Source organism: Ovis canadensis, chromosome 10 (assembly GCF_042477335.2).
Source record: "Ovis canadensis isolate MfBH-ARS-UI-01 breed Bighorn chromosome 10, ARS-UI_OviCan_v2, whole genome shotgun sequence".
NCBI lineage: Eukaryota > Metazoa > Chordata > Mammalia > Artiodactyla > Bovidae > Ovis > Ovis canadensis.
The window spans coordinates 48465936-48479251 of NC_091254.1; the positions used below are offsets into that span (position 1 = coordinate 48465936).

The 13316-nt window shown below is 50.5% G+C and overlaps 1 protein-coding gene across 2 annotated transcripts in view; it reads left to right on the top strand.

The window, feature by feature from the left end:
• SPATA13 (spermatogenesis associated 13) overlaps window positions 1-13316 on the top strand; it is a 106413-nt gene that overhangs the window by 38957 nt on the left and 54140 nt on the right. For both annotated transcript variants that reach the window (XM_069602285.1, XM_069602286.1), the window contains exon 2: window positions 7493-9091. In XM_069602285.1, coding sequence (XP_069458386.1) covers window positions 7646-9091 — 1446 coding nt within the window. In that variant the 5' untranslated portion in view covers window positions 7493-7645. The remainder of the gene's footprint in view (window positions 1-7492; window positions 9092-13316) is intronic.

Genomic DNA, 13316 nt, shown 5'->3' on the forward strand with positions numbered 1-13316 from the left:
CGCGTTTTATGCAAAGAACAAAACCAAAGGACTTGGGCAGTAAAATAAGTGCACGCAGCACAGATATATATATATTACGTATATATACACACACACTCTTGTAGACGTTTTTACCAAGTGCTGGATATACAAGCTGTGTTGAGGGGACTTCGTGCAGCCTGCAGGGTGAGCCCGGTCACTATGACTCCGGATTCTGCTAAATCACCTCTTGGAAGCAGAAACGCTGCTTTTGCTCCAGTGACCTTCAAAGTGCCTTCTAGATCAGGGCCGCCCATCTGGAAACCCTTCCTTGCTCTGAATAGTTAGCGCCGTTACCGGGAGGTCCTGTTGCCATGGTGACATCCGTTTCAGGGGTGGCTGCAGGCACGAGGTAGTCCTCACCGTGAACTTGGGAGGTTGCTGCTGCAGACTTACTCACCGAGAGAGAAGGGTGGGGGCCGGGGAGGAGGTGTGAGAACCAGGAAGGCCGTCTGCAGCCCTTTCCTTGGCGGTGCCCCTCCTGAAGTCTTCCAAGGCCTTTTCAACCCCAGGTTTAGAGTGGGGTGCAGGAGCGGGGTTCAGAGGCTGGCATTTTGCTGAATGTCGGGATCACGGCCAGGAAGCCCAGTGCAGATGCAGACTTACTGAGCACACCTGGTTCGACCCGCCAACCCCCAACTTCAGAGACCATAGGAAGGTTTTCCTCTCTTTGGCCTAAGGCCTGCCTTGGCAAACCCTTGGAACTGACAAAGCAAACATCCATCCTCACTGGGAAACCCCATTCTCACCCGCAGGAATGCGATTTAGCCTAGTGACCCAGATAAGGCCAGCCAGCCAGTCACACCTTGTACAGAATCCACACCCTTCCCGAAGATGCAGTGATCCAGTCTCATCCAGCTACAGTTTTGTTTATACTTTTGGTTTTTAGACAGTTACACGATTGGGCATTTACTTATTTATTTTAATTTATTTATTTTAATTGGAGGCTAATTACAATATTGTAGTGGTTTTTGCCATACATTGACATGAATCAGCCATGGGTGGACATGAATCAGCCATGGGTGTACATGTGGGTATTTCAATGAAGCCAGAGCTCCACTCTGCTGGAGCATCTTCCCGCATCTTCTCCTGGAAAGACACTGAGGATGCCAGGTCCCCGGGGAGGGACAGGCTTCCTTTGACATATGCACATGGGGGTTGGGAAGAACAGAGAGAGGGTCTTGTGTTAAGGACTGATGGGCAGTGGGGGAGGACCTTCCTTCATCTTTGAAATTAGAACCCACCATTGAAACTTGGGTGCATAGGAAATGTTATAAATTATGGTTAAATCCCCTATATTATCAGCTAAATGTGGTTTGCTGGACAGAGTCTATGAGAAAATAGATCGCCTGTAAGTAACTCTTGGGATTCCCTGGTGGCTCGGATGGTGAAGAATCTGCCTGCAATGCAGGAGACCTGGGTTCGATCCCTGGGTTGGGAAGATCCGCTGCAGGAGGAAATAATAACCCACTCTAGTATTCTTGCCTGGAGATGTCCATGGATGGCAGGTCCATGTGGTTGCAAAGAGTCGTTTAGAACACAACCTGTTCATAAGGTGGGGGACTGGAGTTTGAGCTCCCAGTTAAAGTCTCGATTTCAGCAAGGTTCTAGGGAAGATGTTGGAATGAATGAGAGAAGAAAAGGGCCTTACAGGAATGGGGAGGGGAGAGTGAGATGGACAAGCTCAGCGAAAGGCAGTGCTGACCGTCGGCCAGTGCACAGCCAGCCTCACAGCCGAGGATGGTCTGGTTCAGTGGGCCCCTCTTCCATAGTCGGTCACTGGCTGGATGCAGAGGCCACAGTCCAGTAAGACCTGGTTTCTGCCTCTCAACCTTGTCAGAGTGTCGTGGAGCCAGCAGACAGGGACCAGAGCTGCAGAGCAGCGTGGCAAGGGCTGAAATGGCGGCGCACATGGGGTCCTCCTGAGGACTGGGGGGTGTCTGAGTTGGGAGGAAGGAGACCGTGCCTCCCAAGAAAGAGCTAATTTGAGTTAAAGATAGTTAGGCAGAGTGCATGTCTGTCAGGAAAGGAGAAGCATCTTCAGGTATTCCAAAAAGAGAAGCTAATAGAATTATCCTCTCACTCGGCTGAGAAACGAGAGAAGCCGGAAGAGCTCAGGCGGACAGCAGCGGGAAGGTGCTGCCTCCCAAGGCTGGAGGGAAATGGGGGGCCAGGTGCTGGCCCCCTTGTATAGGAGTGAGGCCCTGGGATGGGGCTCAGTCAGGCGGGGACCCCAGCAGGAGTGGGAGCTGGGGGTGGGGGTTGCTGAACAAGCCTGGGCCGAGACCCGAGCAGATGGGAAACCCTTCGTCTCCCTTCACCCCCCACTCGGTGTCTCCCATGGGCCCACCCACTGGCCAGCATGGCCGGAAGGCATTGGTCAGGAGAGCATGGGGACCGTGGTTTCCCAACACAGACAAGAATGGCTGCGAACGGCTCTGAGAGCCAGCAAGGAAGTGGCCCAGAGCATCACAGCTCGAGGAGGGGTCACTGTGAGTGTCAGCATTCATAGAGGGAAGGTGTGGCGGGCTGGGCTGAGATGTGACTCTTTCTGAGGCCCCAGGGGCGGCCAGGGACACTCAATGCAGTGGTGCCTGTCCGTTTGCACACCGGAAGGACACTGTGGCTGGGGGCTGAGTGAGTCAGACCGTAGGACAGGAGACTGGTCAGGGTAGCTAGCCATCCCGGTGGAGGTGTTGGAGCTGCGGCAAGGCCAGGACTGTTGAAACGCTCCGGACCTCAGGCCAGACCAGCGAGATGGGAAGGGAAAGGAAGAGGGCTGGGATGACCCTGGGGTTTGGCCAGCTTGTGGCAGTGCTGGCGCTGGAGCCGCGTCCCCTGCTGCCGGGGCTGCCCCTTCGCTGTCGTGGCTGCACGGCGGGTCCTGGTCTCTGTGCTGTGCTGTGACTCAGGGCTCTGTGCGTCCACCCCTGAGCATCCAGATTTCTGGGTTTTCTTCCAGTGTCGCATTTTCTATAATTTACCCTAACCTGTTATGAAAACCTCCTTATTTATACGTGAGCCTGGTATATGTTCCTGAATTTCAGATTCGAGTACAAGTTCTTATTTAAAAATTACTGATCATGGTTGTTTTCAGAGAATTCTCATTACGAATGAAAAGAAATGTTCCCTTCTAAAGTTCATACGGCCCAGAATCCAGCTGGTAGACAATGGATTTCACAATATTCCCATCTAAAATTCTTTCTTGTAGCTCTGTTCATAAATATCTCTGGCTGAGCTCCCGTAATTTACAAGACTGGCTACAAAACCACTGATTGAATTGCAGCCCTTGTTACTGAATAGAGGTCAAAGTATTAGTTCTAAATAATGCAAGTTGGTATGTTACTCGGAAATTCCAGGAAAAGCTTTTTTCCGTGATTTTCAGTTTCGTTCCAAGCAACAGACAACAATCACGTTGTTCATAGAATACTAAGTCACTGGTCTTTAAGAAGCGTGTTGCCCCAATTAGAAACTCAGATACACATGTATTTTACTGGATCCTGAAACTTACATAAAGCTTTAAGCACACACTTTTTAGTGTTGTAAAAATTTGAACATGTTCTTGTTGGAATAACATGGTGGTATGTAATGATGAGTTGTTGGTACAGATATTAGTAAGGCAGGATGACGGATATAAAATTCATGTCCATATAAACTTGAATAATTGTGCAAATCACAGTTCTTACTCCCAAAGAGTTAAGCAGTCTTGTTCTGAAGGCAGCCACATGAACCTGTTAAAATGATAAATATAAATATATAACATTAGAATACACTTTGGTAAAGCCATTTGGTGAGCTGCCTGGGCTTCCTGGGTGGCTCAGCGGTAAAGAACCTGCCTGCCAATGTAGTAGGCGAGCCTGGTGGGCTACAGTCCATGGAGTCACAAAGAGTTAGACACGACTAAGCAACTGAACAACAACTGGAACCCATAGAGTAAGGGGTTTAATCCACCTTAGGGAATTAGCAATGGCTTCTCAAAGGTGACACCTGCAGATACTCTTAAAGTGTTAGACCAAGGAAGGTTTAGGCTTTTCTAAAGCTGCTTTTACCGAGTTTCCACTATAACATCGAGCCATCCTTCCAGCCATATTGTTCTCCTTATGTAGGGTCAGCTGTCTTCTTGGTTTGCAAAGAACTTTACGGTTTCACCTCAGAGAGTTCCACAGCCTGGAGGACCCCCGTCTGTGGGCCAACAGACAGCTTCCTATACCTGTGCTAGACACCCCCTAGAACCGGCCATTGCCATGGCACCACCTGGAGTTTATCATGGGTCCTGCTCACCTCCCACAGGCCAGCAGAGATACACACCGTCCGCATCTCTTATTTTGTAGATGGTGCTGAAGCACGGATGACAGAAATGGCTTTACTTAAGATTCAGTTGGCAGTTTAGACCTAGACCTGGCCCCCAGTCCTCCATGGAACATTCTCAAACCACCCAACATGAAAGCAAGGCTTCCCTGCACCCCCTGAGCCCTTAGGATCAGCTTCTCCCATGGGTCCTTGGTTACAGAAGGTCTCATAGCGCCCTCTGGTTGTGGTGTCAAGACACTGTCTTCATCCAGCCAGATTACAAGGGGGGATGTCTGCTCTTCTGCAGCTCCTAACAGGACCTTTATTATTACCTACTGTGCGGTCAGTGCCTATGACTGGACATGGAAGTAGGCATAAGCTGTCTGCTTCATTTCAAGATTGTGAGAAGCAGCAACAGCCACAATGCCTGTCCCTCCCAGAGTAGGTGAGGATGGGCAGGTGATGCTGGCTGTTAGGTTCATTCTGTGGCTGGTGGTAGATTTTGTATCCAACTTTGGTGCCAGGGTGAGTCGGGATGTTGCTGATACGGTTGATTCAGATGCAGTCCCTGGCTCTTCAGGCCCCTCACCTCTCTGTTTGAACAGTAGACCTCAGAAGGCATCTTCTGATGAAGGGAGCTGGTTAAGTGCACCTCAGAGAGGCTTCCAGGTCTACATCTGTGGACCCTCCCTGGTTCCAGATGGAATCAACCCTTTAACTATGATTCTGCCTGGGAATCTGCCTCAGTGGGCACAAGCCAGGGGCAAAGGAAGACGAACCTGTCAGAATCTGGAGTGGAGGAGCAGAGGAGATCTCTGCATGAGGTCGGATTTTTTTCTGCACATGAAAGGGTTTTGCCAGATTGGGACCTGACCTCAAGGTCTGTATACACCTTGCTCCTTCTCTTCTACCTTTAACGTTGTCTTCAGAATATTTTTGGAACCCTGAACTATACGGTCCATGGAATTCTCCAGGCCAGAATACTGGAGTGGGTAGCTTTTCCCTTCTCCAGGGGATCTTTCCAACCCAGGGCTTGAACCCAGGTTTCCCACATTGTAGGCAGATTATTTACCAACTGAGCCACAAGGGAAGCCCCTCAGAATATCCATTTTGACTTGTGTCATGAAGACTTCCAGGACCTGACTTAAGTCAGAGTTATCTCACTGTGGACAATGACTGCAACCATAAAATCAAGACGCTTGCTCCTTGGAAGAAAAGTTATGACAAACTAAAACAGCATATTAAAAAGCAGAAACATCACTTTGCTGACAAAGGCTCATATAGTCAAAGCTATGGTTTTTCCAGTGGTCATATACGGATGCGAGAGCTGGACCATAAAGAAAGCTGAGTGCCAAAGAAGATGCTTTTGAACTGTGGTGTTGGAGAAGACTCTTGAGAGTCCCTTGGACTGCAAGGAAATCCAACCAGTCCATCCTAAAGGAGATCAGTCCTGAATATTCATTGGAAGGACTGATACTGAAGCTGAAACTCCAACACTTTGGCCACCTGATGCGAAGAACCGACTCATTGGAAAAGACCCTGATGCTGGGAAAGATTGAGGGTGGAAAGAGAAGGGGACGACAGAGGATGAGGTGGTTGGATGGCATCACCGACTCGATGGACATGAGTTTGAGTAAGCTCTGGGAGGTGGTGAAGGACAGGGAAGCCTGGCGTGCAGCAGTCTATGAGGTTGCAAAGAGTTGGACACGACTGAGCGACTGAACAACAGCAACAATTAGCAGACCATTCTCGGATCTCAGGGCTGGCTCTTGGACGGGCAAGCTTTGGGCCTGGGCTGTGACAGAATGTGAGGGAGGTGCTTAGGATTGTCAGCACCTCTTAAATCACCCTGGAGAGAGTGCCACTTACTTCTGCACCGGCTGCCACTGGCTCTGTCACAGGAGTAAGCTCCAGGAGATGGTGAAGGACAGGGAAGCCTGGGTGCTGCAGTCCATGGGGTCGCCAAGAGTCAGACACAACTGAGCGACTGAACGATGTCATGAAGCATTGAGCTTGGAGTCGGACGCCTGTGTTCAAATCCTACCTTGAAGCAGTAGAGAAGAGCATAGCCTTTGGAGTGGGAGAGCTGTGGGACCCTCAGGTGACTTCCTTAACCTGCCCAGGTGCCCATCTGATGGTGCATAAAACAGGGATAGTCCTGCTGACCTCGTAGGCTTGCCAGTGCCATCTTGTTTCTGAAGTGCCTCGCACTGGGGTCTGACAGGCACGCACCCGGTAAACGATGATGAGCACCCTCCCTGATTCCATTTCTGATCCTTCACTGAGAGCAGGGGAGCCATGCTCCCTCGCTGGGAAGGCCGAGCTGGCCTGATGGGCAGAGGCCATTGAGCTGCATGTTCACTCGGGGGAGAGCACAGACACTGTGCGGTGGGCATCTGGCCCGAGGGAGGAAGGACGAACGTGCGCTATTGGTTTGATGTGAATTTGTGTCCGGATTTCTCATAGTTCAGTACTACCCTCAACTCTCTGGACTCCCCCAGCCAGTTAGCATCTTTGGTCCGAGGCCCCTCTAATGTGGTTTCCTTCCCAGAGCCTGACCTCAGGTAAATCAGCTTGGTCCCTCCTGCTCTGGTGGCCCCCGGGGTGTTTTGCATCTTTGTCATTAGAGTTTGGGGTATTTTGTAGACAATATGCAGCTCATTGTCTTGACATCACAACTCCTTGCTTGAGGCCTCCTGTGTACTAAACACTCTCCTCCTATGAGCTGCGTTAAATTGAACCTGGTTTAAGTTTCCCTGTGATATTTTGGAATATTGTTGGAGTGTGTGTGTGTGTGTGTGTGTGTGTGTGAGATAGAGAGAGAGATAATTGATGTCTTCTATTTTGAATAACGAGAAGACACAATCTCGAACTACGCCTTGGCTTTTTCATTCTAGCAGTTTTTCGAAAGTTTTCTTGAAACAAGTGCCGGTGGATTTCAGAGTTTACCATCATAAGGAATGCACAACCCATAGGCAAAATTTGCATTCTTCCCTTTTCATTTATGAATTAGGAAAAAATAACATTTTATTAATAGTAATTGAATAGTAATTGCAAATGGTTTTTATGTGATCGGCAGGCCTGGTTTTCTGTTAGCAACTCGTAAACAAAATAGCTAAGCCTCCATTGATGAAGGTTCTTCTTGGCATGACGGGCCTAACTCCCTGCTTTGTTTCCGCTGCAGGCGGTGACTGCGGAGCCCAATGTGCAAGGCGGGCGGGAAGGCCAGGCCGGAGGCCCCCAGGAAGAAGGCCTGCGCGTGGGGCCGGGGGACATCGAGGCGCGCGTGGGTCTGAGCCGCGCTGACCTGCGCCCGCGGGCCCCCGGCCCCGAGAACATGACCACGGCGCAGAACGGCCACGGGCGCGGAGCTGCGGTCCCTGATTCCATCTCTGATCCCAAGGACTCCGGCATGGGGACCCACCCAGCGTGCCGCAACGGCGGCTGCAGCGGCGGCGGCGCAGGCGCTCGGGAGGCGCGGCTCAGCCCGGCCCGCATCCTGCGTCTCTTCTCTGCCGGCCCAGGCAGGACGCGCGCCGACCGCGAGCGGCCCCGGCCCGCCGGCCTCGTGGGCAGCTCGTCCACGTGGAACGCCCTGGCCTCCTTCCGGAAAATGGGCTCTTTCAAAAAACTGAAGTCCTCGGTCCTCCAGGGGATTCAGAACCGGGAGGGGTGGGATATGGCGAAGGAGGGAACCTTGGACCGCGATCTGGGCAAGTCCGTCCCCAACGGCGCGGCGGCGGGGGCCCCTGCGGGCAAGTGTGCCCCTGGGCCCGGCTTCGCCTCCGACGGCTCGGACCCCGAGGAACCGGACGACGGCTTCGCGCGTAGTGCCCTCCGGTCGCGGAGCCTCCGTCGTGCCTACGGCCTGGGGCGCATCCGCCTCCTCGACCCGGAGCCCCCCGGGCCGGTGGCGTGCGAGGCGCCGGAGCCGCCAGCACGCGAGCCCGAGCGGAATGGTGTCTGCCGGCGCAGCAAGAGCACCGACAGCCTGACCTTCCTCGGGAAGAGCTCTTTCCGAAGGAAGTCTGCCTCGCACTTGGCCGAGCTGCGGGGCTCGCGAGAGGGCCGGGTGCCCCGCAGGACGCTGAGCGGCTCGTCCGTCGACTCTGATGGCTCGGGCGGGGGCCCCACGAGGCCCAGGCGCTGGAGGAGCCCGCTGCGGGTGCCGGACCTGGCTCGCGTGCTCCGGCTCGCGGGGGGTGGCACGGCCGGCCGGACTGGGGAACCCGGGAGCGCAGGGCCCGGGCCGCGACCGCTCAGCCGGCTGCACGATGACTACTCCCGCCGCGCGGCTGCCTGCCCTGAGGGGTGCGGACGGGGGCGTGCGGAGCCCCGAGACCCGGGCCTGGTGGGTGCAGGCGGACCGCCCAGGGCAGCGGTCCCAGGAGGTGCCGCTCCTCGCGCCCAGGGCTCTCCGTCCAGCCCACAGGCCCGGGAGATGTCGGACAGAGACTCCGATGAACCGGGACCTGGCGACCGGTTTCCCTCCGAGCCTGAGCATCCTCTCGGGCCTCTGAGGCCCACCACACCCAAGCCCCCCAGCCCTCGGAGCCCCGATGCAGCAAGTGCCAAGTGTCCCAGCAGTGTCAGCGTGCTGTCCCTGAGCTCAGCAGACAGCGAGGAAAGGGCCGAAGGGCCTGCCCAGAGGGAGCAAGGTCTCAGGTCCTCCCAGGAGGCCGTGCCAGCCGCCTGTGACCAGGGCAGGGAGGACAGCGGCTCCAGGAGCCACGCTCAGCCCAGCCTTGGAGGGGCGTCTGGTCCAGAAGACAAGACAGAAGAGGTAAGGATCCTTGGTGGCCTGCCAAGCATGACGGGTGCCTGTCAGCGCCACCCTCCTGCCACTGAGATGGGCACAGGTGGTCCCTTCACCTTCCTGGAGGCAGCGCTCCAAGCTGTGTTGCCCTCAGGAGTCTTCTTGTTAGGTTGCTGTTTCTCAGGTTAAGAAGTGATCTCTCTCTTTGTTGTGAAATGTACCACTATTCTGTGAAGCTCCTGGAGGTGGCATTTATACCACACAGTTCCTCTAGGAGAGATGAGCCCAGCTCTGAGCTAGATTTGGGAGAAAAGTTGAAGGCATCTCTCTCGTACCCCATGCAGCTCATAGGGGCTCTCAAAATTCTAATCTTTGAGACGTTATTATGACTTTTCTTCTCCTTCTACTTTAAACTGTTTCCATGCCCTTTCCAACAGAGTTCGTGTGAATGAGATTCTTTGTTAAGGGACCATTACATGTTCGAAGTCGACTTCATTTCCCAAGAGTGAATTAGAAACGTGTACTGTTATACCTGTCAACCCTGAGTGATGATAGCTCAGAGAAGTTTTTATGATGGTTATTGTGCTTATTTTTAGAGTAGAACACAAGCATCTCATGAATCAAATTCACTAATAACTGTCAAGGCTCCGAGAGCAATGTTCTTTTCATTTCCTGTCAAGGATCCAGGCAGCCTTACTGTGTAATTTCTACTCTATAAATGCATTCAGTAACGTTCCCTTACAGAGCTGAGAGCAGAGGAGATGCATGCTTATGTCTGTATTGCAGAGGATTCTTCCCATAAGCTCCTAACTGTGTGGTTTTTGTTGAGTTACTCAGTTGTGTCCAACTCTTTGCGACCCCATGGGCTCCTCTGTTCATGGGATTCTCCAGGCAAAAATACTGGAATGGGCTGACATTTCCTTCTCCAAAGGGTCTTCCCCATCCAGGAACTGAACCTGTGCCTCCTGTATTGGCAGGCGGATTCTTTACCACTGAGCCACCAAGGAAGCTAGACTGTATCACAGGTATAAATTGTGCCAGCAGTGGTTCCTTCCCATTGGCCCCCAGAGTGGACCTCAGTTTTGCCTTCATGCCTGCAGAGAGCATGATGATGCAGCAAATTCGGAAGCCAGGGCAGCCTCTGAACTGTTTTGTAACCTCTGCATTGTAGGGAGCCTTAGAAAGGGGGCCTACCACAGATCACTTTCGGGAGATCTAAGTCCACCTCACAGGTCCCTGGGTAGCCAGAGAGTGAGACTGCCTCACTTTTTCTGAATCCAGGCTTGCATGGAGACCTCAGGGCCAATCTGTCTTCCAGAGGTCCTGTTTGTTGATGACCACTTGCTCATTTGCATATTCCTAAAAGGAGTCGGTGTAGCGGTTGTAAGGAAATGGGACTCAGTGCCAGCCAAGGGAAGAGTCCCGCCTCTGCAATGGGTTGTGTTATCCATCAAGGCCTGAGCCAGTCTGGGCTTCACTTCTGCCTGGATGATGAGATGACCAGTAATTCCTTACACAAAGCACCCCGTTCTGCCATACTGATAGTTTAGGACACCCGCCTCCTCCTCAAAAGAGGGATTTGCTGTGGTCAAGAGGGTTCTTTGTGTTAAAGGTGGGGACTTCATTTTCTGTTTAACAAAATTAATAATAATTTTTTAAAAGCCATTAAAGTATTTTATTCCTGAGCACATATTAATTAAATATATTCAGGAGTTTCTGACTTATTTACTTCCCAGGGTAATTTTTGATCATTATACAATTTCACATTTATATTTGCTGTTCTTAGTTTATGGCACTTAGTTTCTACCCACAAGGGATCACTGAGGAGAGAAAGCAGGATGCAAGCAGTTAATAGTGCAGGCATGTTGATAATGCTACAGATTTTCTTTAAGATGTTTATTACGTTTTTAGGTTGCATTCATATCTGCAAAATTCTCATGTAACACGTCAAGCTTCCTCTTATATGTGCTAGTTAAAGTAAATGACGTACAGATAAAAGACTGATTTTGCCCAATTTACGTTGTGTATGCTGGTAATCTTCAGCATATCTTCTCTGTTACTTGCAGAGAAGTACTTGTAAAAGATAACATGAAACCTTCTCTTTTATTTTGTCATTTAGAAGCAAAGTGCAAGCAAAATGAAGCAAACAAAACAAACCAGAAAGCACCTTGCTTTAAAATGCAGCAATTCTAATCTTTCTAGGTTAGAAGCAGTATTTGTCAATCTTATATGGCCACAATAAAACTAAGTATCAGCCTTTACTATATTTTAATGTACACTGTGTTATTTTCTTAGTTTATTGATAGTATGGTTCCACTAGTGGGCTTCCCAGGTGGAGCTAGTAGTAGTCAGTCAAGAACCCGCCTGCCAGTGCAGGAGACACAAGAGATGTGGGTTCAATCCCTGGGTCCAGAAGATCCCGTGGAGGAGGGTATGGCAACCCACTCCAGTATTCTTGCCTGGAGAATCCCACAGACAGAGGAGCCTGGAGGGCTACAGTCCGTGGGGTCACCAAGAGTTGGACATGACTGAGCAACTTAGTACGTACGTAGTATGTATGATTCCGCTTACATGTTTAAAGCTAGCTTGAGCTATGGTTATTGTTGAATTTTAAAAGATTGAAAGCTGTACATTTTATGATATTTAAAATGCTTATCATGCAGTTTTAAATAAAGGGGAATAACTTTGTAACTTAGAATCATTTAGAAGTAAAAGTGACAATCTTCGAAAAACTGCGCACAGTGGAACAAGGCTGTGTCCCAAAACCACCTCCATAGCGTTGTACTCCTGCCACCTAGTGGTAAACGTTGTTGTAACAACGATGACCTGGGAATGAAACTGAAATTGTTACTTGGTAGAAAAATGCAGTTGAGCGTTTATACCCGTTCCCTTATAAGGGAGCAGGCACAGGTGTAGTGTGGCTGCTGGTGTCCCTGCAGAGTCACCCAGTAGCTCACTGGCTGAATTTGGGGCCCTGTCCTTGGTCCTGCAGAAAGGATGCCCTAGTTCCTGGTGGTGCTGAGTATGCCACAGGTGAACTCTTTCAAGTGATGAGAATCCATTGTAACTCCTTTACAGGAGCTTCAGACTTTTAGTTTGCCATTTGAAAGATGCCCAGCATTGGGCAGACCCTTAAACACCTTAAGGGTAGAGCACGGGAGAGCTCTCTCTATCTTGGAGGTCTGTAAGAACCAAGGAAATTATGTGGCAAACGCTTGGCCCAGTGCTTCCCAGCGGCCGTCGCGGTCTGCTGTTCACTCTCCTTTTGTGATTTCTCCAACCTAGATTGACCTGACTCCTTCAGACAGGGGCCAGGTAAGGTCAGTGTTTTCTAGAACTGATTTTGACACCCACCGTGTTACACCCTTATGGACCAAGTTGCCGAGTCCCCATCAGGTTCCGGACACTCAGATGTAGCTCTGAGGAACACTGGGCGATGTCAGGGAGACGATCGATGACCCAAGATGTATCTAAGTCATAGCAGAATACGCCGAGTGAATTAAACCCCACAACAGGGGTAAAACCGTGATGCTGAGGGATTTCACAAGGGTTGTAGTTCTTACCCACGCACCAAATCCAGGCAGGCTTAATAGGGGTCATCAAATCTGGTTTGAAAAAGGTGAAATTTCTGCTGGTAGTTATGGAGTAGAAGTGGAGCGGTTCAGCAGTCAGAGGCACAGACGTTTTTTGTGATTTCACAGAACAGGACACAACAGTTTGATTTGGTGTCAGGGAACCATCCCGGTCAAACTGAAATCATTAGGTTCAGACTGTGGATTCTTGGATTCCACATAAAGGATCTGTATGTTACTTGATAAGCATTGAGGGATCAGAGATGTCTTTGAATAGAGAAGGGCCAAGCTCAGAATTGTGTGTTTGAGAAGTTAATCCACTGTCTCTAAAAAAGAGAACTGGGGAGAAAGATGACCAGAGAGAAAGCTCTTGGAATTTATTGCCGCAGAGATCTCGGAGGTAACAGGGCTCTGAAGCGTTGGGAGGAGATCCAGGACACGAGGAAGGACAGAGAGTGAAACAACAGACGCAACAACAAAGACCCAGCGTGGCCAAAAATAACTAAACACATAAATATTCTTTAAAAAGATACCACAGCGCCTGAAATATACTCATAGTACCTTAAGATTGCTTAGCTTGATATCTTTATTATTAATATCATTAGCATATATTGTTTTATATTTTAAACATATGGTTTAATATTAGTATCATTAGCATATAGCATTTATGTTATATGTAT